The 25120-nt window shown below is 43.1% G+C and overlaps 1 protein-coding gene across 3 annotated transcripts; it reads right to left on the reverse strand.

The window, feature by feature from the left end:
- Positions 1–546: 546 nt before the first annotated feature.
- On the reverse strand, positions 547–24995 carry LOC139559313 (UPF0711 protein C18orf21 homolog). 3 transcript variants are annotated; one of them, XM_071375202.1, is made up of 4 exons: positions 24875–24995; positions 14339–14535; positions 1816–2003; positions 547–1595 (listed from the first exon to the last, which is right to left on the reverse strand). In XM_071375202.1, the coding sequence occupies exons 2-4, from the start codon at positions 14378–14380 to the stop codon at positions 1448–1450; spliced, it is 378 nt and encodes a 125-aa protein (XP_071231303.1). In that variant the 5' UTR covers positions 14381–14535; positions 24875–24995; the 3' UTR covers positions 547–1447. The 3 variants fall into 3 exon arrangements, with proteins under 3 accessions (XP_071231303.1, XP_071231302.1, XP_071231304.1); XM_071375201.1 differs by lacking the exons at positions 14339–14535; positions 24875–24995 and adding an exon at positions 4399–4551; XM_071375203.1 differs by lacking the exons at positions 14339–14535; positions 24875–24995 and adding an exon at positions 3119–3279.
- Positions 24996–25120: the final 125 nt, after the last annotated feature.

A 25120-nucleotide genomic window follows, 5' to 3' on the forward strand; every position in this document is an offset into this window, starting at 1 on the left:
ACTCGTTACATTTTTAATGCTTAACAGGACACGAAAATATACAATTCACACAGTTAGCAAGAAAACCCCCCTTGTCATACGTACTGCCTCTGAGCTGACGGACTCACTAAACACGATTTGTAAATTATGTCTGAGTGTGTCCCTGGCGAGCCGTGAATAACAAAATGGCACCGTCTGGTTTGCTTAAAGGAATTAAAAGTTATTTATACTTTTGATAAAAGTACATTTAAAACCAAATACTTTTAGATTTTTACTCAAGTTGTATTTTACTGGGTGACTTTCACTTGAGGCATTTTCTATTAAAGTGTCCTTACTTTTACTCAAGTATGACAATTGGGTAGACATATCTTCTTGGAGTTCTATCATGTAACACAGTGATAAGAACACCTGAAAACATCTCTATTTCACAGAAGCAAGGTGTAAAAGGAATATAAAATGTGAGGTATTTCAGTATTCTGTGAAATGCTACAGACCCACACATTGGATTAATTAAACATGTCACTAAATACAATAAAGTGTGTTGGAACAAAAGCAGTCTAATAGACATTGTAAATCTAAAATACATATATATTTTTTAATCTTCAAAACTAACAGGTAAAAAGTGAAGCCTTCAAACAGCAAAACCCATCTTCAACAAACATGAAACTACTGAAAGTCACATTTGCATTGTCATTAAAGTTCAGGCATATAAACAATTTCAATGTTAACAGTTGATGCGTCCCATTCATCCAAATATGATCTCAAAACCATCAGTATACAAAAATTTGACCTTTACATAAAAGTAAAACATTTGGCAGTGATCATAAAATAGTAGAGCCACACAAACAATCCTGTAAACAGCTACAGATCCGCTCTGGTAACCTCAAGAGAAGAGTGAGAAAGTTAAGTTTACAAAAATAAATGACAACCAAGTAAAAAATAAAAACATACTTCAAGAAGCATGAAACTTAAGCGTAAATATAAATGTGTAAGTAATTTATCATATAAATGTGTTTGTAACAAATAAAAATCACCCTCTCAATCAAAACAGCCTATAACTCGAAATAAGTTACTCTGCTTGCCCCGTCATAAATAACATGGAAGAAAAGGGGGAGCTTTGCTTCCAATGCCGTTCCCGCCATCCATAGGGACAATGGAATTCCTGAACGATGCCGTGGTGTGGGGCCATTATGTTTGAACAGCTCTACGGAAGGGGGACCTCAGGGGTAGTTGGGGGGGGGGGGGGGGGGGGGCATGTGAAGTATATTTAAAAATTAAAAAAAGTTAGTGCAACAGGAGGCCCTGTATTACTTCTTGACTGACTGCTGACCCATCCCCCGTCCTGAATTCCAGGAGGACCATTCTGAATTGCAAGCAGGCCAGAGAGCCTGGTGCGTCAGTGTCATATCATGGTGGTAAAATGGCTGACTGTTGGGTCATTGCAGTGGAGCCAAGTGTTTGTCAGTCATTAAGAGGGAGGAGAGTAAGTCTTTGAGTCCTCCCCTTGGTCTTGGTCTTCCAGCATGAGGAACCTCTTGAGGCGGGAGAAGGCAGACTTCTTCACACTGGTGGGCTTGGAGGCCAAGGAGGAACTGGTGGTCTCAGAGGATATCGACCTGGAAATAGTCATGTCAGAATCTACACACTGACACAGATTAAAGGTGACCTATTGAAAAGTGTAGGACCACACAGTGTCCATCAGTTTACTGATATCATCCATTGCCCTCACTTCTCAAGAAGTCCCTTAAATGCTGATTTTCACCTAGGCGAGATGTAGACTATATAAATAAAATAGGTGACAATGTAGGTACCAGAGGCCTGCTATTGTTTGTTTACCTTGGCGTACTGCAGGGTGTCTTGTCATTGGGGGCAGACTTTGGTATGCCTATGGCATTGGTTCTGTTGGTCGACTGGGGACTGTTGCATTTGCCTGTGCTCCCGTGGCTCTTGGAGAGAGCGGCCATGAAGTCCCTGTTGACACCGTTGTGCCTGGACGTGTTGTTATAGGTGTGGCAGGTAGCCATCTGTGATGGGGAGAGGCGGACGGGATGAGATTATAAATATGAGTAATGATGGGTCTGTCTTTACAGGTAACAAACTCCTTTCCATTTCATTTCACATAAGGAACATGATTCTCCTGTGGAGATGTTTTTCCAAATCGATCCTTACAAGGACAAAGACCCTATGATCCCTGGTCAAAAGTAATGAACTACATAGGGAACAGAGTAATGACTTAAGAGGTAAAGCAAAAACAGGATCTAAACCGTTACGTTTCTTGGTTGAACCAGTTCAGAACTTCATTTTGCTGGTTGGAAAGAAAATTAAATAAAAGTTGTTCAAAACTAAACGATTAGAAAAATCTTTTGCTTCCAACCCCTGCTCAAGACTGTCACTCAGTCATTCTCAGCATTTCAAATATTTCCTCGTTGCGCTTTTCCATGAAATATTGTGTGCAGGTAAATCAAATGCAATGAGGCACATGCAAAGCCTATGACATCTAGCCTAATAGATTTACTATATGACATTGTAAATGCAATACACACTTGAAACTAAACCACTGGGAGTCAATGTCACAATGTTGTTCATGTGATACAAGACAATGATTGGCATCTCCTGGAACCCTGCCTGTCCTGCCCAACAACAACCCTTTGTGGCCTGAAAGTTTAAAGTGCGTGTGGTCGTTTTATGATTTGGGACTATAAACAGCCACACAACGGGCCTGTCACAAGGTCCACTGAAACGTTACCAGCCTATAACGTGCCCTGCAGCACATAAAAATAACAGCCATCAGTCAGTCACCCATGAGCAAATCCTTACTCAAGCAGATCAAAGTGTTATGCTTGTAGTAACAGAACGATGACAAAATCAAGTCATCTACCCCACCCAACGAAGTCAGGACTCCCATAATCTCTCATTGACAGACTACGTAAACATTTTTAGATTTTAGTTCTGGGTTAACCGAGAAAAGGACACCCCAAAAACAACATCACTGACAAGCACATCCCAAACATTCATAATTTCCCTGAGGCAAACTGCATCCATAGGTGTTATAGGAACCAGAAAGAAAAAGGCAGTGTCAGTATATTCGGGGTCAGGCTGTTGACAGCGCTGAATGCTGATGCTGGGCAAAACAACTCACCGAGACGAAGGTAGCCATACTGCTGCGGAGGGTCTAGACTAGTCAAACAGATGGAGGACTAGTTTCTCAACCAGTTGACAGAAGTTCTCTAAGTAAAGTTTTGCTGAACCAGTGTATTAAACAAGCAGGAGCTTCTCTCTATCTCTGTTTGACGGAGCCTGGTGTTTCCAGCTTTATAAAGCAGAGAGCAGCAGAGGCCGAGCCCAACAGCTGTTCAACCAATCGTTCAACAGCAGAGGCGGGAGGGGACTGGGAGTTTAAATGTTCTTGATTTACCCGGTTGTGTTGTCACGGACTGTCACTGGAGCCACTTCCCATGCCAACAACCCTAATCCATACTCACATCCTCCAGCAAACTCTGGATTAAAGTGCTCCCTGGAAGACGAAAAAAAACTATGAAAACAGAACGATACTCTCGGACACGCTGAAAACGTTTCCCCTATTTAGATTCGGTGGTGATGTATAGATATCGCCTTATTTTTTTTGCAGGGTCATAAGGCCATAAGGGAAGTTAGTCAATGGTAATATGGCCAAAAATCTGCACAATCAGGTGTGCTATTTTCACATATCATTTTGCACATCATAGGCAGGGAACTTCAGACAAATAAATCAATATTGACTATTAGCATTAGTTCAATACATTTTAAAATAATAAAAGCACCATACAGACAGTGACAGTCTTTGATAGTGGAACCTACCAGGTATCCACTTGTTTTCGCATCTGATTTTTACATACATATTAAAGGGGAAGTTCAGTATTTTACAACAACATCATGTTAGATGGTTCCTCTCCCTGAAGGTAGTCTATGGGCCAGAATAAACTGTAATCTATGGTTTGGTTCTCTAAACAGCCATGACAAACTTAAGCTAACTTTAGCTACAGGCAGCTAGCTCAGGTGGCTAAAGTTAGTGGTGTCTTAAAAGAAAACAGAGCCATGGATGACAGTTTCTCCTAACCCATAGTCTACTTTCAGGGTGAGGAACCAACATTAAGTTGAAAAATACTGAATTTATATGTGAACAATATATTTGGACTGGGGACAAAAACTGTGTGCCACCAATATTGAGGGGAAAATACAACACTGGCCTAAAAATGACCACCACTGCATACAGATTGTTCTACTGATCTATATCAAGAAATACATTTACTTAGGCTGATTCATATCTGCTATGCAGCCTTTGTATAAAAGTAGACAGTAAAAGTTGTATTTATAGGTGATCCTAACAAAATAATCTAACAGTGCCATGGTGACAAAATGTGAACAGCAATGACTACTAACTTTGTCTGTCCCAGAATAGGCCACCAATAGAAATGTAGGTTGATAGATGCCTGGACTTCTCAAGCTGTAGCGAGGAGAGCTCACAATAAAATCCTCCATCAGAAACATTACCCCAAATCCCCCTCAAAATAGCCAATGCTCCCCTAAACGTTTAACAATCGGCTCATAAGCAATGTTAAGGGTGAACAAAACATTAGGAACACCTGCTCTTTGCATGACATAGACTGACCAGGTGAATCCAAGTGAAAGCTATGATCCCTTATTGATGTCACCTGGTAAATACACTTCACCTCAGTGTAGATGAGTGGGAGGAGACTTTAAGGATCTTTAAGCCTTGAGACATGGATTGTGTATGTGTGCCATTCAGAGGGTGAATAGGCAAGACAAAATATTTAAGTGCCTTTGAACAGGATATGGTAGTAGGTTCCAAGCGCAACGGTTTGAGTGTGTCAAGAACTGCAACGCTGCTGGGTTTCACACTCAAGTTTCCCATTAAGAATGGTCCACCACCCAAAGGACATCCAACCAACATGACACATCTGTGGGAAGCATTGGAGTCAACATGGGCCGGTATTCCTGTGGAACACTTGACACCTTGAAGAGATCATGCCCCAATGAATTGAGCCTATTCTGAGGATAAAAGGGGGTGCAACGCAATATTAGGAAGTTGTTCCTAATGTTTTATACACTGGGTCTGAATATGGAGACATCTCTGGTACACCCACTCTGCAGGTTGTCCAAACTTGGTATCCCCTTACACTTTTTGATCACGTAATGTCCATGATTGGCTAGTAGTGAGTCCACCCACTTGTCCATACTAGCATACCATTTAGAATGCATGCCTAATAAATTGCTTCATACCAAGAAGTATGCAAGTGTGGATAGTTCTTTAGACACTGAAAGGGAAGAACTCAATCCAACAGAGAATGCTGCCCTTAAGGCAGGGGTGTCAAATTCATTCCACGGAGCGCCAAGTGTCTGCAGGTTTTAGTTTTTTCCTTTCAATTAAGATCTAAACCTGGTGAGGGGCGTTCCTTACTAATTAGTGACCTTAATTCAATGAAATACAAGGGTGGAGCGAAAACCTACAGACACTTGGCCCTCTGTGGAATGAGTTTGACACTCCTTAAGGGGTTTAGATAGGACGTGGCGGCAAAGGGGGTGGGTGTGTCTAGGCTGCCCAGGCACCTCTGATGGACAGGCTAAGGCTATGGTATCGCCGCTGGCAGGCGGTACAAAAACTCACCAACCCACTCCGGAAAGACCCATCAATGACATGTTTGTCGAATAGTGACGAGAACCATGACACCGACCCAATGAAATCTTGCCTGATCATGTGCAGTGTCTAATTTAACCCTAATCCTGTGACATGTATCGTCTGTGTTGAATACCTACACGTAAGTCACTGGCTAAGGAGAGTGCAATGCATTCATCAGCTCATTCAAACCTGTTGATTCTGGCATGGGTGCAGAGATACAGGCATAGAGCAGTCTAGTAGCATGTAGACTGAGGGTATGTAGATCTGAGGGGGCCAATACATTTGCTAGTTTGACAGGACTCAGGATAGGCAAGATAGGTGCCTAGTATGTGCAGTCCGAGCATTTGAAGGGCAAACTCCTAAACAAAAACTCCAACAAAATACCTAAAAGTTGAACCCTTCACCGCTGAACGTAAACAAACACGTCTAGAAGTCAAAGGTCACCAATGCATGCAGAAGCAAAACACGTTAAACCCTCCCACCTTTCCAGAATGTCTGTCCCATCCTTTGAGAGTAAACACACCTAGAGTAAAGGTAACCAATTCCTTGCCTAAACTGCATGTGCAACCTACATATTCAAGCAATTAAAGATGCTTTGTGATGAAATGAGGTCAACATCTTAATTCCATCCCAATTAAATGTGCATTGCAGTTTCAGGTTGTGGTGACTCATCCTCCTCTCCTCTGGATTCCTGTGCTGCCCCATACAGTCCTTCCCACCTGTTCCCCAGCAACAGAGGCTCCCCTCCTCCCCTAATCCTAACCTTCACCATTAGTGGCAGAAATGTAAAACTGACCCAAGATCAGCATCTATCTTAGGGGCAACTTCTCCATACTCTGCACCAGACTTCCAGAGAGAGACAGGTCAGCACTAGCCTAGATCCTTCTGGACTAGACTGATCATGCCTGGAATGCCAACAGCACCTGCTGGGTCTTTGACTTCAGCATTCAAACAGCAAAAGGTACCACATATTTTTTATGTAAACAGAGGTCATAAGCAATCTCTCTTCTCCTTGCATATTTCAGAAGTTATTTTCCTTTGATCTAAAATAAGGGATGGGCTAGCAGATTAATTCTAAAATAAAAGTATAGAAACAGACACATAGAGACAAGCACTTTCGAACAACATGCATGCTAACAAACACAACCAATAAATTCTGCAGATGGGCTCTTTGTCTTCTATTAATAGGCTATGTTCCATAAATACCAGCCTTTCTCTCCCCCTCCTTTCCCCTCTATCATCCCTCCCCCTCTCTCTCCTCTCTTGCCCCCTTATCCTCCCTCCCTCCCTAATCTCTCTCCCTCCCTCAGTCCTCCCTGTGCTGCCCCAAGCCAGGCTGGTTGCTGTGCTGTTATGACCTTGTCTCTGGGGCTTCAACAGGCATCACTTCCCTTGACTCCTACGGCACTGGTGGATGGTGGTGGCACACTGGGTTTACAGTGAGTGGGGAGATTCAGAACACATCGATACTCCAAAGCGCCGAGGATGGATCGAGACAAAGCCTGCAGTCACAGTAGTCCATTCCCTTTAACATCAAATCAAGTTTATTTTATATAGCCCTTCGTACATCAGCTAATATCTCGAAGTGCTGTACAGAAACCCAGCCTAAAACCCCAAACAGCAAGCAATGCAGGTGTAGAAGCACGGTGGCTAGGAAAAACTCCCTAGAAAGGCCAAAACCTAGGAAGAAACCTAGAGAGGAACCAGGCTATGAGGGGTGGCCAGTCCTCTTCTGGCTGTGCCGGGTGGAGATTATAACAGAACATGGCCAAGATGTTCAAAATGTTCATAAGTGACAAGCATGGTCAAATAATAATCAGGAATAAATGTCAGGCATGACCTGACCAATAGTTTAGTCCTTCTGCTCTAAACTATGGCAGTGTCCCACTTCTTTTAAAGTGTGCACTTTCACACTCCCCTTCATGGTAGGAAGAAGTGTGAAGAATTGGGATGCACACAGGGTATGAGGTACCCTGGAAAACCCCCAGGAAGCTGGTTTGGAGACTGGAGAGAGATGCCCTTTGAGGGCGCTGACAGATGCATAATGGAGACGACTACAGGCTGGCTTTAGCTGGATTATTTTGTCATGTTGTTGTTCTGCTTTCATTTCCAGAGGTAATGACAGGTGGACAGAGTGGCACGTGTTGAATGGATACAGGATGGTGTGAGAGTGTCTGGAAAAAGAGGAACCATCTTCCTTACCCTCTTGTTCAAAAGTAGTGCACTATGTGGGGGAATAGGGTGCCATTTGGGACGCTGACATAATCTGATACAGTACTAAACAGCAGGAGTTTGTGATGTACTGTAGGGGTAGGGCTCAAAATTCAGTTAACCCACTGTTCCTAGGCCGTCATTGAAAATAAGAATTTGTTCTTAACTGACTTGCCTACTTAAATAAAAAACCTGCCCAGCCTTCTGGATGCCTTTCTACAATAATGCCATATCACGAGATGCCGTTATGATGCAGTGGAAAGAGAGGGAGAAGGGATGAACCCTAATCGTTGGTTGGCACGCCATAGAGGGGGACAGGGGGAATCTGGTTGGTACGCTATAGAGTTTAAAACCTCCTCTATGAAAACTAACACGGTGAGTGAGATATACAGTGGGGAGAACAAGTATTTGATACACTGATGATTTTGCAGGTTTTCCTACTTACAAAGCATGTAGAGGTCTGTATTTTTATCATAGGTACACTTCAACTGTGAGAGACGGAATCTAAAACAAAAATCCAGAAAATCACATTGTATGATTTTTAAGTAATTAATTTGCATTTTATTGCATGACATAAGTATTTGATACATCAGAAAAGCAGAACTTAATATTTGGTACAGAAACCTTAGTTTGCAATTACAGAGATCATACGTTTCCTGTAGTTCTTGACCAGGTTTGCACACACTGCAGCAGGGATTTTGGCCCACTCCTCCATACAGACCTTCTCCAGATCCTTCAGGTTTCGGGGCTGTCGCTGGGCAATACGGACTTTCGGCTCCCTCCAAAGATTTTCTATTGGGTTCAGGTCTGGAGACTGGCTAGGCCACTCCAGGACCTTGAGATGCTTCTTACGGAGCCACTCCTTAGTTGCCCTGGCTGTGTGTTTCGGGTCGTTGTCATGCTGGAAGACCCAGCCACGACCCATCTTCAATGCTCTTACTGAGGGAAGGAGGTTGTTGGTGTAGATCTCGCGATACATGGCCCCATCCATCCTCCCCTCAATACGGTGCAGTCGTCCTGTCCCCTTTGCAGAAAAGCATCCCCAAAGAATGATGTTTCCACCTCCATGCTTCACGGTTGGGATGGTGTTCTTGGGGTTGTACTCATCCTTCTATTCCTCCAAACACGGCGAGTGGAGTTTAGAGCAAAAAGCTCTATTTTTGTCTCATCAGACCACATGACCTTCTCCCATTCCTCCTCTGGATCATCCAGATGGTCATTGGCAAACTTCAGACGGGCCTGGACATGCGCTGGCTTGAGCAGGGGGACCTTGCGTGCGCTGCAGGATTTTAATCCATGACGGCGTAGTGTGTTACTAATGGTTTTCTTTGAGACTGTGGTCCCAGCTCTCTTCAGGTCATTGACCAGGTCCTGCCGTGTAGTTCTGGGCTGATCCCTCACATTCCTCATGATCATTGATGCCCCACGAGGTGAGATCTTGCATGGAGCCCCAGACCGAGGGTGATTGACCGTCATCTTCAACTTCTTCCATTTTCTAATAATTGTGCCAACAGTTGTTGCCTTCTCATCAAGCTGCTTGCCTATTGTCCTGTAGCCCATCCCAGCCTTGTACAGGTCTACAATTTATCCCTGATGTCCTTACACAGCTCTCTGGTCTTGGCCATTGTGGAGAGGTTGGAGTCTGTTTGATTGAGTGTGTGGACAGGTGTCTTTTATACAGGTAACGAGTTCAAACAGGTGCAGTTAATACAGGTAATGAGTGGAGAACAGGAGGGCTTCTTAAAGAAAAACTAACAGGTCTGTGAGAGCCGGAATTCTTACTGGTTGGTAGGTGATCAAATACTTATGTCATGCAATAAAATGCAAATTAATTACTTAAAAATCATACAATGTGATTTTCTGGACTTTTGTTTTAGATTCCGTCTCTCACAGTTGAAGTGTACCTATGATAAAAATTACAGACCTCTACATGCTTTGTAAGTAGGAAAACCTGCAAAATCGGCAGTGTATCAAATACTTGTTCTCCCCACTGTATATATGCGGCAGTAGTGCATGTTAGGCAGCAGGGTGTGTGTGTGACTGCAGTTTTTGTGTCGGTGTGAGATGCTTAAAATAATTCACTTAAAACCTGGCAAATCCCTACACGTGAGCTAAGCGTTTAACTGAGCGTAGTGCGTTTCCTCCTGCGTGCCTGTCTAAAATGCCTCCAAGGCCATCGCCCTCTCCCTTTGTCATCTGGTGGCTTCTCACTATCTCCCGGTGTCAAAGCCCACGAGTGACACATTGTTCTGCCTGCTCTCCTGTCAACTGGAGGCAGATGCTCCGGTTGGGATTAAAAACACAAGAGGGGAAAGTATGGCACCACAAGGAGAGTCAGGGGAATTAGCTGAATGCAGGTCGGGGTACCAGACAAGGGAAGGACCCAGGCGCCTGGAGGGGGCTCACACTGTCACGGGTATTTTCAATATACAGTTCATCCCTCGACTTTTTCCACATTTTGTTAGGTTAGACTTACTCTAAAATTGATTAAATAGTCCCTGCCCCCTCATAAATCTACGCACAATACCCCATAATGACAAGGCATTACGTTTTTTTTTTTTACCTATTTATAAAAAAACAACAACTGAAATATCACATATACGTAAGTATTTAGACCCTTTACTCAGTACTTTGTTGAAGCACCTTTGGCAGCGATTACTGTAATTCCGACGCAAATTTTCAGACTACCCAAGAGGAAATGCCTACCTTACAAAGGAAAGACAGGTGGAGTCCTGGTGAGATCAAGGAGACGGGAAAACCGGCCACCTCTTCCCTTCATTCTATTGGTCAATGTACAGTCACTTGATAATAAGATGGATGACCTACGATCGTGGATTTGCTACCAATGGGACTCTCGAAACTGCAATATTCTATGCTTTTCAGAAACATGTTTCTGGACAACACACACCCACACCATTGCTATCCAAGTCGATGGATTCTCCATTCACCATGCAGACAGGACAGAGGAGTCAAGGAAATTGATAGGGAGAGGGGTTTGTCTCTATCAACAACAGGTGTGCTGACTCGAGTGCGGTGGAAGTATCCACGCATTGTCTTGGAATACCTGGTGGTCAAATGCCGACCCTTCTACCTACTGAAGGAGTTTTCAGCTGTTATCCTGACTGTTGTATATATTCCACCTCGGGACAAGAAAAATAAGCTGGCACTTAACGAACACTATGAGGCTATAAACAAGCAGGAAAGCATACATCCAGAGGCTGCTTTTCTGGTTGCTGGTGATTTTAATTCTGCATCATTAAGGCACGTGATGCCCAACTTCCATCAACACATAACCCTCGCCACTAGGGGCGATAAAGTTCTAGACCACTATTCTACCCACAAGCAAGCATACAAGGCCCTCCCTTGTCCGCCATTCGGCAAATACAGAAGCTTAAACAGAAAGTACCCGTGACTTGCTCCGTTGGGAACAGGACTGCTTTGCTAGCGCTGATTAGAGACTCCGCCGATAACGTCAACGAGCTAACCACCTCGGTCACCGGCTTCTTTCGGAAATGCATCAGTGACATTGTCCCCACAGTGAAGGTTCACTGCTTCCTCAAAAGCCTGGGATTATCACCAAAGCCCCATATGCTACCCACCACTGCGACCTGTATGCTCTCGTTGGCTGGCCCTCACTTCATATTCGTCGCCAAACCCACTGGTTCCAGGTCATCTATAAGTCTTTACAAGGTAAAGCCCCGCCTTATCTCAGCTCACTGGTCACCATAGCAGCACCCACCCGTAGCATGAGCTCCAGCAGGTATATTTCACTGGTCACCCCCAAAGCCAACTCTCCCTTTGGCCACCTTTCCTTCCAGTTCTCTGCTGCCAATGATTGGAATGAATTGCAAAATATAAAAATACAAACAAAAAAAATCACTGAGCTGGAGACTCACTAACTTTAAGCATCAGCTGTCAGAGTAGCTTACTGATCATTGCACCTGTACATAGCCCATCCAACTACCCCATCCATGCTTGTTTTTTTCTCCTTTGTATCTCTACTTGCACACATCTATCACTCCAGTGTTTAATTGCTAAATTGTAATTATTTTGCCACTATGGCCTATTTATTGCCTTACCTCCCTAATCTTACTACATTTGCACACACTGTATATAGACTTTTCTACTGTATTATTGACCATACGTTTGTTTATCCCATGTAACTCTGTGTTGCACTGCTTTGCTTTATCTTGGCCAGGTTGCAGTTAAATGAGAAATTGTTCTCAACTGGCCTACCAGGTTAAATAAAGGTGAAATAAATAACTAACTAAATAGCAAACAAATGGCTACACAGACTGAGTTGACCTTTGTATTTTATTAGTGCATTGTCTCCATGCACACTGACACGTCGACACAGACAAACATTCACTCCACCATTTGCTCACACACAATATGTACATACATTCATACTGACTCTAAACACATGCACTCATATACAATCATCATGTATGCTGCTGCTACTCTGTTCATCAAATATCCTGATGCCTAGTCACCTTACCCCTATACATATCTAACTCCATCACTCCAGTATCCCTACACATTGTAAATATCATATTGGAACTGACCCTGTATATAGCATCTTACTTTCTCGTGTTCTTATTTTAATTTGTGTGTTTTTGTTCTACCTTAAGTTATTACTGAATTTTTGGGTTTAGAGCTTGCAAGAAAGGCATTTCACTGTACTTTTGCATGTGACATTAAAACTTGAGAGGAGAGAGACAACATTTTTCCCCTTATCTTCAGAGTGCTGCTTAAGGGGTATCAGTTCTCACAACCACGCATGTCTATGGGGGCCTGGTACACAGCTTGTGGAGCTCTTTTGTGGAGCTTGTGGAGCTCTTTTACATACTGTTATTTTATGCCAGGGCGAGTGACCGGTGACCTTGAAATTGGAGGGTAAAAATACCTTGGTGAAAAAGTGGCTAAGGAGGACTCGCTTACCAGGAAGTCACACGAATATATCAACAATATACAGTCAGGTTTATCATTTCTGGCACCCTTGATGAGAAAAAAAGACTGCATAAAACACATTTTAAAAATACCGAGCTATATCGTATGCTACATTTGAGAAATTATTGTATACCAACACAATTTCTCTGATAAATATTGTTAAACAAAATATTAATTAATACAACGTCATAATGAAAGGGTGTCAAAATTATTGGCACCCTTGTTTTAAGTACTCGAGGACCCTACCATTGCGAGGATAACACTGAGGCTTTTTCTAAAATGTTATATGAGATTGGGAAACACTTTGGGAGGGATCTTAGACCATTCCTCCATAGATAATCTTTCCAGATCCTTGATATCCTTCGTCTGCGCTTATGGACTGCCTGCTTCAATTCAAACCACAGGTTTTTAATGGGGTTCAAGTCCGGAGACAGATAGGCACACTCATTGGTCTTAAAAAACATTTAAGCATCAAAGACAAAACAATCCCTTACAATTTAGTATTGTACCTTTTACCCCAGAATTGGCCAAAATAACTACGTGTCCGACTCTGACATAACCTATGTGCTAATCTTGTTTGGCCTTGTACCACTGTCTCCATGATAGATACCGGGTTCGCTCTAACTAAATGCTTCCTGTTCCTCTGTGATCATTATCTGGATCCTGACCTATCACATGCCGATGCTGGATGTGATTGTTATCAGGCTAGCCTATCACACGCTGACCCTGGCTGTGATCATTATCTGGCTGGCCTACCAAATGCTGACCCTGAGTATCTGGCTTATTACATGCTGACCCTGTCTGCCCTTCCAAGGATTCCTCCTCAATGAGGCTGAACAGAAGACTGTAAAAGCACTGCCGTTGTAAAAAGGGCTTCAATTTAAATTTGATTGATTTATTGGCAAATCTCTTGGCTCCCTATTCCCCTTCCTTTCCCTCTACAAAGTCAATGGGAGACGGGCCAGACATCACTAGAGGAAAGGCGAATTTGTGTACAGGGAAGGAGAATACAGGACCTGATTTGAAAGTGTGCAGTAGATGTTGGCAGATATTTTAATTGACGCAATGTTTGAGTGATGCGAGTCATCATTAGGCCAATGTCAGATCAGATAGCTAGAGGGCCTTATCAATCAATGGTACTTTCCCCTTCCATTCCCCTGATGGAGAAAATGCCCCCATCTACCCTCTGACCAGCTACTCAGGGCATGGGGGGAGGAGGTTGGACATAGTTTCCTTATCTGAACTGGCTTTTCAGTGAAGTGGATGGAAGCTGCTGAGAACTCCATTCTGTGTCTAGTGTCATCTATCCCGGGAATGGTCAAGTTCCAATATTATGTAAAAAGTAGAGATCGGGAGGAATTCACTAGACACACAACAGAAGAAAAGGGACCAGAATGAGGGGCTACCTGAATTGCTAAATGTTTTTCCGTAGCACATTTTTTACAACATTTTGCACTAATGAATACGACCCACTTTCAGGTACTGGGGATTGACAATGGAGTAGAGGAGTGTTAGTCTCACCAGTGCTGAGGAGGAGCCCCTGAACCTCAGTAGGATTTTCATCTGAGCTAGGCTGAGTCTCTTGCCCTGGCCTCCCTCCGCAGCACGTTCTGCACCCTTGCTGAAGCACGCCGCTTGGGACGCAGATGCATGCGGTTGTCTGGACGACGCCACTGGAATCAGAAAGGGCAGAGCTCTTCTTCAGGGACGGGCTGGAGCTAGGAGAGGGAACGAGTTTAACATGATAAACTAAGTATTTTGGATTGAGTTGAGAGTACAATAAATAGATTGAGTGGGGAATGTGAGTATACAATAATAAATACAAGTGACGACATCCTGCTATTCTGAGGACAGCCTGTCCGGGTCCTGTTTCCCAAAAGCATTTTAAGGCTAAGTTCATCGTTAGAACCTTTGTAGGGGTGTCGTTAAATCTCAGCTGTTTACCAAAAGCATCGTTACTAAAGTTGCACTAGATAAAACCCCCACATATTTACCAAGTGCCTCAGACCACTCGTAGAAATGCTACAGGGCCTTCAGAAAGTATTAATACCCCTTGACTTATTTCACATTTTATTGTGTTAAAGCATGAATTTCAAAATGGAATAAATATATAGTATTGTTCACCCAGCTACACACAATACCCCATAAATGACTCAATGAAAACATGGTTTTAGAAATGTTTGCAAATTAAATAAGTTTAACAGAAAGATTCTTAAAAAGTGTTTTAGAAATACATCAAAACACAAATGTTGAAGTAAAGACCTCTGCCAACTAATATCAATACTTATATTTAGTTTGAGAATTTGTTCTGCCTTCAGTAAGTTTTAGAAACATTATCTTGTGCCTTAATTCAGTTACCAAAAACCAAAATTTCTTGAAGATATTTTTTAATTTCTCTCCGTCATGAGGGAAGAAAATGAAAGTTCACAGATGCAACACGGTAGACCGATCAATTAGTTAGTGTTTTTACTGATATCAATTTTATGAATTGTTAATTGATTAACTCGAAATTCCGTTACCAAAATCGGTAATGGAATTTCAGCAATTGAATTGGCTACAATGGGAAATCATAGTAGTTACAAACCACAGTTGGGTTCACAAGTTCAGACAGCACAGTGAAGAAAAGTAGAGTATAGTTCAGTACAGCACAGTAGAGTTCAGTACAGTACACAGTAGAGCACACGAGTTGAGTAAACTATAATGTACTGTACTCTATTGTGTTGTACTTTGATGTCCAAACTTGTGAAACAGATGTCTATGATTGGTTCAGATTTGGTCCGGACCAAATTTGGTTTTGTTTGTGGCCAGAGCTCATATCCATTAAAATAATGACATTCATTTCCATAATTATGCATTTCTGTGTAGTACAGATCAGGGACACATGATAAAATTCCGTTACGGGCAATTCCGTTCCCGGGTATAAATCCACTTCATTTACTGTAGTTCAATAACCTAAAGAGATTTGTTTTAGTCAGTGTGTCATGTGACACCATTCTTTCTTGTGTCTGTTTAATATCAAAATCATTTTTTTTATTTTTTATAAGATTGTTGTTAATTTAGTTTCTAATAAAGAATGTATGTGATGAAATTGAACTCTAAATACTATATGAGAGATGAAACGTCAACCTCTGTTACAGTCAGTAATGATTATTTATGACCCTGTAAATTGAATCGTGGTACTTTGATTTCATTTGGTCTGGGTCTCTGTTCTGTTAAACTGTACATGAGAATCCAGCCACTGAGTGGATTCCGGCATAACTGTAGTCAAAGTTTTGGCCTGACTATCTCCGTAAACCCACCCCTCAGCTACTCTCAGTCCATCCCACCTATCTCTGTAAACCCACCCCTCAGCTACTCTCAGTCCATCCCACCTATCTCCGTAAACCCACCCCTCAGCTACTCTCAGTCCATCCCACCTATCTCCGTAAACCCACCCCTCAGCTACTCTCAGTCCATCCCACCTATCTCCGTAAACCCACCCCTCAGCTACTCTCAGTCCATCCCACCTATCTCCGTAAACCCACCCCTCAGCTACTCTCAATCCATCCCACCTATCTCCGTAAACCCACCCCTCAGCTACTCTCAGTCCATCCCACCTATCTCCGTAAACTGCCCTCTTATGATTTCCATGTGCCATATATTTTTCAACTCTGCTGTTTCACATACATTTTACAGGTGTCATGTCATAGCTGACACGCCATTCTTTCTGAAAACCTTGTTAAAACTTAATTTGGTACAGAAATGCATATAACAGTTCTTTCAAAAAAAACGTGGACACAAAACAAACTGAGGGAGATTTTACCGAAATTCTGTTACCAAGTTCTTCCAGTAAATGTGTTTTTGTAAAATGTTCAGTGTAAATTGTTAAAGTATTCCTTGTGCATCGAGTTGTGTTAAACTTAGTAAGCAATGGGTTTTGTTTGGCATACATTTTAAGTGAAAAATCTGTTACCGTGGAATTGCCCATAGTCAGCTTTTGACTTGGGTTGATCATCTAGGCCCATTACCAGCATGAAGCCTTTCAAAACCTTCAGAAGTGAGATCAACAGCGAAGTGACCCAATTCATATAATTACAAATTGCTCCATATCGGACGTTAAGTCATAAACGTAAATGGCCCCATTCTGTCAAACTAAGCCCTCGAGCGTCTACCCAGCAGACATCCCATCCTGCTCTCCTGACAAGCCACTCCCTGGAGATGTGATACAGGAAGGGGGGGGGGGATCTCTGCCACGTTATTCTAATTAACATTCTTTTAAGTGCACACTTAGCAGGAGATAAACACTATCCCCTACTACCAGTCATCCTACTGAGTGAGATGCTATCAAAGAGTTTAAAGTCTAGAACGCAGCGAGGCTCAGTCTCGGGCCTATACAGACATTTGATACAATCACAGAGCGTGGAGGAGAGAGAGAAACATCCCGCTAACTAATCAAAACTCCAGAAATAACTCAGATGGGTTGGCTAGGGTGGCAGGGGAAAAGAGGGTAAGGGGTGACCCCCTTCCAAACTATACTGTACAAAAATGTAAACGCAACAAGTGTTGGTCCCATGTCTTATGAACTGAAATAAAAGATCCTGGAAATGTTCCATAAACACAAAACGCTTATTTCGCTCAAATTTTGTGCACATATTCCTTTACATCCCTGTTAATGAGCATTTCTCCTTTGCCAAGCTAATCCATCCACCTGACAGGTGTGGCATATCAATAAGCTGATTATACACCATGATCATTACACAGGTACACCTTGTGCTGGCGACAATAAAAAGGCCACTCTAAAATGTGCAGTTTTGTCACAACGCCACAGCTGTCTCAAGTTGAGGGAGCGCGCAATTGGCATGCTGACTGCAGGAATGTCCACCAGAGCTGTTGCCAAATAATTCCTTTCTTTACCATAAGCTGCCTCCAGCATCATTTTAGAGAATTTGACAGTATGTCCAACTGGCCTCAAAAGAGCAGATCAGGTGTATAGTGTCGTGTGGACGAGCGGTTTGCTGATGTCAACGTCGTGAACTGAGTGCCCCATGGTGGCGGTGGGGTTATGATATGGGCAGGCATAAGCGTCGGAAAACAAACACATTTGATCAATGGCAATCTGAATGCACAGAGAAACTGTGGCGAGATCCTGAGGCCCAGTATCGTGCCATTCATCCACCGTCATCACCTCATGTTTCAGCATGATAATGCACGGCCCCATATCACAAGGATCAGTACACAATTCCTGGAAGCTGAAAATGTCCCAGTTCTGTCCATGGCCTGCATACTCACCAGACATGTCAACCATTGAGAATGTGTAGGATGCTCTGGATTGACATGTACGAGTGCGTGTTCCAGTTCCGCCAATATCCAGCAAATTCGCACAGCCATTGAAGAGGAGTGGGACATCATTCCACAGGTTACAATTAACAGCCTGATCAACTCTATGCAAAGGAGATGTCGTGCTGCACGAGGCAAACGGTGGTCACACCAGATACTGACTGGTTTTCTAAACCATGTCCATATATATATTTTTTTTAAAGGATATCTGTGACCAACAGATGCATATCTGTATTCCCAGTTATAAGTGCACATGGCGAGACCCAGATGCAGACACGGGAGGCAGATGGTTAGAGTCCAAGACATTAATTAACAATCCAAAAGGGGTAGGCAAGAGAATGGTCATGGACAGGCAAAAGGTCAGAACCAGTCCAGAGTTCCAGAGGTACAGAATGGCAGGCAGTGTCGAGGTCAGGAGTCCAGAATGGAGTCCAGAAAAACAGGCAAAGGTCAAAACCAGGAGGACTAGTAAAAGAGAATAGAAAAGCAGGCGCACGGGAAAACCACGCTGGTTGACTTACTGGCACAGAGAGACAGGAAACACAGGGATAAATACACTGGGGAAAATAAGCGACACCTGGAGGGCGTGGAGACAATCACCAGGACAGGTGAAACAGATCAGGGCGTGACACCAGTCATCTGAAATCCATGGAATAGGGCCTAATGAATGCATTTCAATTGAGTGATTTCCTTATATTAACTGTAACTCAGTAAAATATTTTAAATTGTTGCATGTTTTTTATATTTTTGTTCAGTATAATAATTAGATTGTTCTCTGCAATATCATAACCGTAATATGCTTGTACTTAACAGTGTTGATTAAATAAAAGTGTTAGTTTGTTGTGACCGTTGCAAGTTTAGACCCCGCCGCTCCTGGTTGTTTCGCTTCCATATGTTGATGTTGGGAGGTGGTAACATTTGGAGACATTTCAACTTGATACCCTCGTAATTTTCATCTTCAGATCTGTGGCTTTCTATTCCTCTATCCCCGGTCAATCAATGTTGAGAGGGGTTGTTTTATTGGTGATTTAATTAAAGGGAAAGACTCAGAAATACACCAGGAAAACTACCTTGCCTTGCAATCGAATCAACTTTTGAGAATTGTTATAAACAATGCTGTTTGCAACAACAAAAATATGTTGTTTATCCTACAGACACATTGACAGACAAGCCTTACCTTTGTGCTTTAAGTGAAAGGTACGTTAACCATGTCAAGTTACTGGACTAAAAGGAGGAGAATAGTGAGGGGAGTTCAGAAGGACATACAGGAGATTGTAGCTGCTAGTTAAGACCCCGCCACTGCTGCTTTCGCTGCTGCTATTCCGGACTGTACCACTGGGGCGCATGCTCTTCAAAGTGAAAGTCATCATGGCTTGGATCCAATAGGCCATCGGCAAACTGCAATCAATGTGGCACAGGAAAGAACCAACCACTGTTTACTAGATGCTGAGTTTGGCCCCCCTTCTGACATTCCCTCAAGCACCATAGAAGATAGTGAAGAGGAACAGGGGGACTTTAGGACACAATTGGCATATTGGGCTATTGACAAAATTATTCCTCACATTGCACTCTCGAAGCTATTGACAGTTATCTTCAATGACCATCCAGACCTGCCTAAAGACCCAAGAACTTTCTGAAGACACAGACTAATCCCCCCCCCCCCAAAAAAACTGAACTTTCTGGTGGTATATATCACCACTCTAGAATTGTGCAGCAAATACTGGCCCTGTTTAAATTCCCAAGCTTGCAGACATTTAAGTACTTTTTTGTTTGTTATTCTTTTGTATTTCACCCCCTTATTCTCCAAAATGTCGATCTTGTCTCATCGCTGCAACTCCCCAACGGGCTCGGAGGGCGAAGGTCGAGTCATGCATCCTCCGAAACATGACCTGCCAAACCGTGCTTCTTAAGACCCGCTGGAAGCCAGCTCAACCAATGTGTCCAAGGAAACACTGTTCAACTGACGACTGACGTCAGCCTGCAGGTGCCTGGCCCGCCACAGGGAGTCTCCAGCAGGAGGTCTGGAGGTCATGGAGGTCATTTTGCAGGGCTCTGGCAGTGGCAGTGCACCTCCTTGCACAAAGGCGGAGGTAGCGGTCCTGCTGCTGGGTTGTTGCCCTCCTACGGCCTCCTCCACGTCTCCTGATGTACTGGCCTGTCTCCTGGTAGCGCCTCCATGCTCTGGACACTACGCTGACAGACACAGCAAACCTTTTTGCCACAGCTCGCATTGATGTGCCATCCTGGATGAACTGCACTACCTGAGCCACTTGTGTGGGTTGTAGACTCCGTCTCATGCTACCACTAGAGTGAAAGCACCGCCAGCATTCAAAAGTGACCAAAACATCAGCCAGGGAGCATAGGAACTGAGAAGTGGTCTGTGGTCACCACCTGCAGAACCATTCCTTTATTGGGGGTGTCTTGCTAATTGCCTATAATTTCCACCTTTTGTCTATTCCATTTGCACAACAGCATGTGAAATTTATTGTCAATCAGTGTTGCTTCCTAAGTGGACTGTTTGATTTCACAGAAGTGTGATTGACTTGGAGTTACATTGTGTTGTTTAAGTGTTCCCTTTATTTTTTTGAGCAGTGTATTTTTGTAACTTCTTGTGTAAGACTTTGTGCAATTCAAATATAACTCAATGTTCTTACTTTGTGAATAGGAGCCATTCGTATGAACCCTGCAGCCCGGGATGCCACGGATGAAGGGGTCCAGATTCAGGTCACCAGTTACCTGAAAGGGGCCTCCGATCGTGAAGGTGGGAGAAGGCGGCGCACAGGGGAGGGATCCGCTAAATTGATGGTCAACATCAGGTCTCGGATAACCTATCTCAAAGCCAGCCTCTACCCCCAAGACTGATCCAACAGCTGAACCCTGGGCTGACTACTGCACCCTGCCACACACTAACCATTTATTCATAGACATACTTATATCACTTTAGTCTACCGGACCAATGCAATAGTTATGTCTATCAGGATAAAGGTAAAACCCAGATGCAGACCGTGTCAAAGTAACAATGTTTATTACAGGGGCAAAGGTACAGGACAGCAGGTAGGGTCAGGCAGAGTGGTCAGGCATGCGGTCTCACGACAGGCAAGGGTCAAAACCAGAGGATGAGAAAAGAGTGACTGGGTAAAAGCAGGCACTGATACAAAAACCGCTGGTTGACTTGACAAAAACAAGACCAACTGGCAACAGACAAACAGATAACACAGGTATAAATACACAGGGGATAATGGGGAAGATAGGAGACACCTGGAGGGGGTGGAGACAATCACAAAGACAGGTGAAACAGATCAGGGTGTGACAACGTCACCTTACTGCACTATGTAGATATACTTGAATTATAATTCTATGCTGCTAATTCACTGCAGTTACTCTGCACATGGGCAAACAATGTCCATACAATATGCCTATAGGGTGTTTTTGTTTTATATTATTTTCTTTGCTCTGCGTGTTTCTTTTATACCTTATTTAGTTGAGTCCTATTTAAAATGTTTTATATATTTTATTTGATTCCTTTACTATGTCACTTTGATTACTTTGTCACTTTTGTTGCCATGTCAATAAAAAAAAACTTTTTATTTGACCTAATTTATTTTTTGTCACCTGTTGATCCAGGGAACCAGGACTGGCTCGCATTATCTGATATATTTTGCACACACACAATCATTTCTCGGTACCGGTACCCCCTGTATATAGCCTCATTATTGTTATGTCATTTTCTTGTGTTACTTTATTATTATTATTTTTTTTTTACTTTAGTTTATTTTGTAAATATTTTCTTAACTCTATTTCTTGAACTGCATTGTTGGTTAAGGGCTTGTAAGTAAACATTTCACGGTAAGGTGTAGTTCACCGCTGCCTTGACACTGAAAAAGCATCTTCAAATCAAATCAAACTTTGTCACAACATGTGTAGACCTTACTGTGAAATGCTCACTTACAAGCCATTAAAACTTCTTCAGGATTGGTGGGTCCCCTGCAGGACGGTTGAGCTAATGTAGGCTAATGCGATTAGCATGAGGTTGTAAGTAACAAGAACCTTTATTAATTAATGGAGGCCTGTTCGTCCCGCATTTTCCTGTAGTCCACGATCAGCTCTTTTGTCTTGCTCACATTGAGGGAGGGGTTGTTGTCTCTGACCTCCTCCCTATAGGCTGTCTCATCGTTGTCGGAAAACCACACTGTGAACAGCAGGAGCACGGCTGCCGCTTGATAAAGCGTCATATCGCGAATGCCCTGTTAATGAGGCGATGGGCAAAAAAACTGTTGTACGGTGCACGACTACTCTGGATGGACGCAGGCCTCCCGATTTCTCATTGCCAACTAACCCTGAGCTGCCAAGGAGAGCCCCCGATGACAATGTGGGCTACATGCTCACAGTCTCCGCTGAGGACGTACTGTATGTAATTCATTCAAACGTGTTAACCCTTGCAAGACTGCCGGCCCAGACGGCATCTCTAGCTATGCCCTCAGAGCATATGCAGACCAGCTGGCTGTTGTGTTCTCTGATATTTTCAGAGATATCTCTCCCTAGCTCAGGCCGCCATACCCATCTGCTTCAAGATGTCCACTATCATCCCCATGCCCAAGAAAGGGAAAGTAACTGAACTGAATGACTACAGACCAGTAGCACCCACTTCCGTCATCATGAAGTGCTTCGAGAGGCTAGACAAAAACCATATCAGCTCCTCCCTCCCCAATTCACCTACCGCCCTGACAGATCCACGGACAACTCAATCGCCATTGCACTGCACTCCCACACCTGGACAATATGTTCATTGACTACAGCTCGGCCTTCAATACCATAGTGCCCTATAATCTCATTACAAAGCTCACGGCCCTGGGTCTAAACTCCTCCCTCTGCAACTGGGTCCTGGATTTCCTTGACGGGGCACCTCCAAGTGGTGAAGGTAGGCAACATTACCTCCTTGACACTGAAAAGAGATGTTTGGGGCAAATCCAATACAACACATTTCTGGGTACCGCTCTCACAATCCAGGTATGGAAAGTTCTTAAAGATTTACCCAGAAAGACTCATAGCTGTAATTACTGGCAAAGGTGATTCTACAAAGTATTGACTCAGGGGTATGAATACTTATGTAAATAGATATTTCAGTTTTTCATATTCAATACATTTGCAAAAATGTCAAAAAACATGTTTTCACTTTGTCTTTATGGGGTATTGAGTTGTATTTATTTCACCTTTATTTGACCAGGAAGGCTAGTTGAGAAGACGTTCTCATTTTCAACTGCGACCTGGCCAAGATAAAGCAAAGCAGTGCGACACAAACAACAACACAGAGTTACACATGGAATAAACAAACATACAGTCAATAATACAATAGAAAAAGTCTATATACAGTGTGTGCAAATGAGGTAGGATAAGGGAGGTAAAGGCAATAAATAGCCCATAGTGGCAAAACAATTACAATATAGCAATTAAACACTGGAGTGATAGATGTGCAGAAGATGAGTGTGCAAGTAGAGATACTGGGGTGCAAAGGAGCAAAATAAATACAATAAATAACAGTGTGGGGATGAGGTAGTTGGATGGGCTATTTACAGATGGGCTATGTACAGGTGCAGTGATCAGTGAGCTGCTCTGAAAGCTGGTGCTTAAAGTTAGTGAGGGAGATATGAGTCTCCAGCTTCAGAGATTTTTGCAATTCGTTCCAGTCATTGGCAGCAGAGAACTGGAAGGAGAGGCGGCCAAAGGAGGAGTTGGCTTTGGGGGTGACAAGTGAAATATACCTGCTGGAGCGCGTGCTACGGGTAAGTGCTGCTATGGTGACCAGTGAGCTGAGATAAGGCGGGGCTTTACCTAGCAAAGACTTATAGATGACCTGGGGCCAGTGGGTTTGGCGACGAATATGAAGCGAAGGCCAGCCAACAAGAGCATACAGGTTGCAGTGGTGGGTAGTATATGGGGCTTTGGTGACAAAACAGATGGCACTGTGATAGACTGCATCCAATTTGCTGAGTAGAGTGTTGGAGGCTATTTTGTAAATGATATCGCTGAAGTCAAGGATCGGTAGGATAGTCAGTTTTACGAGGGTATATTTGGCAGCATGAGTGAAGGATGCTGTGTTGCTTTGAGTGTAGATGGGAAAGAGAAAAAACATGTAATCCATTTTTCAGGCTAAACACAACAAAATGTGGAATACGTGATGAGTATGAATACTTTCTGAAGGCATTGTGTAAGTACATCGCCCAGAGAGCTCACCGGCTCAGGACGGCTAACAGACAATACAAGAACGGAACAAATAAACTCAGATACATTATTTCCTTGTCTAAAGGTACAACTTGAACTGAATTGCACTGAGTTACTCTGCCACCTAGTGTCACTATATGATCATTACATCAACAAAATGTGAACGAGGGAATTTAGCAATTGGATTTAGCAATAGCAGTCACTCGTTCATCCCGCGATGATTGTGTTTTCAGCCACCTGTAGCTTGTGGGTGCTTTATATGCACTAGAGTCAATTATGAGTGCATGTCTACTTATATTAAATATATAATTATTAATATACGCCTACTGTATGATAGCTAGCAAACTAATTAGCTATTTAACGTTAGCCTGCCTAGCTGGAACTTCTGAAGAAGGAACGTGTTTTATCTACAATTTCCAAAAGATAACCAAACAAAAACATATTTACTTTTTACGAGACGTGTTTGTGCTGTTGTGCATTAGTAGCACAATTTATAACTTATTTGCATTCGTTTATACTTACACTTGTATGTTGACTTCTCCATTGATGTTGTTTTTTAAGTTTTCGCTGACTTTTCTTATGTACAATCGTTGCGAATTGAATTATGGGGAATTTCAGGCCACGGAGTGAACATCATTGTACACTCGCAAAGCCGACTAAAAACGAGGGCTGAGGGGCTTATGTTGCAAACTTCCCTTGCTTGGCTAATCATTTGAACCGCCCTCCAAGATGGCGATGGGGATTACGCCAGGGCATAAGGCGAGGGTA

This window comes from Salvelinus alpinus, chromosome 29, assembly GCF_045679555.1.
Source record: "Salvelinus alpinus chromosome 29, SLU_Salpinus.1, whole genome shotgun sequence".
NCBI lineage: Eukaryota > Metazoa > Chordata > Actinopteri > Salmoniformes > Salmonidae > Salvelinus > Salvelinus alpinus.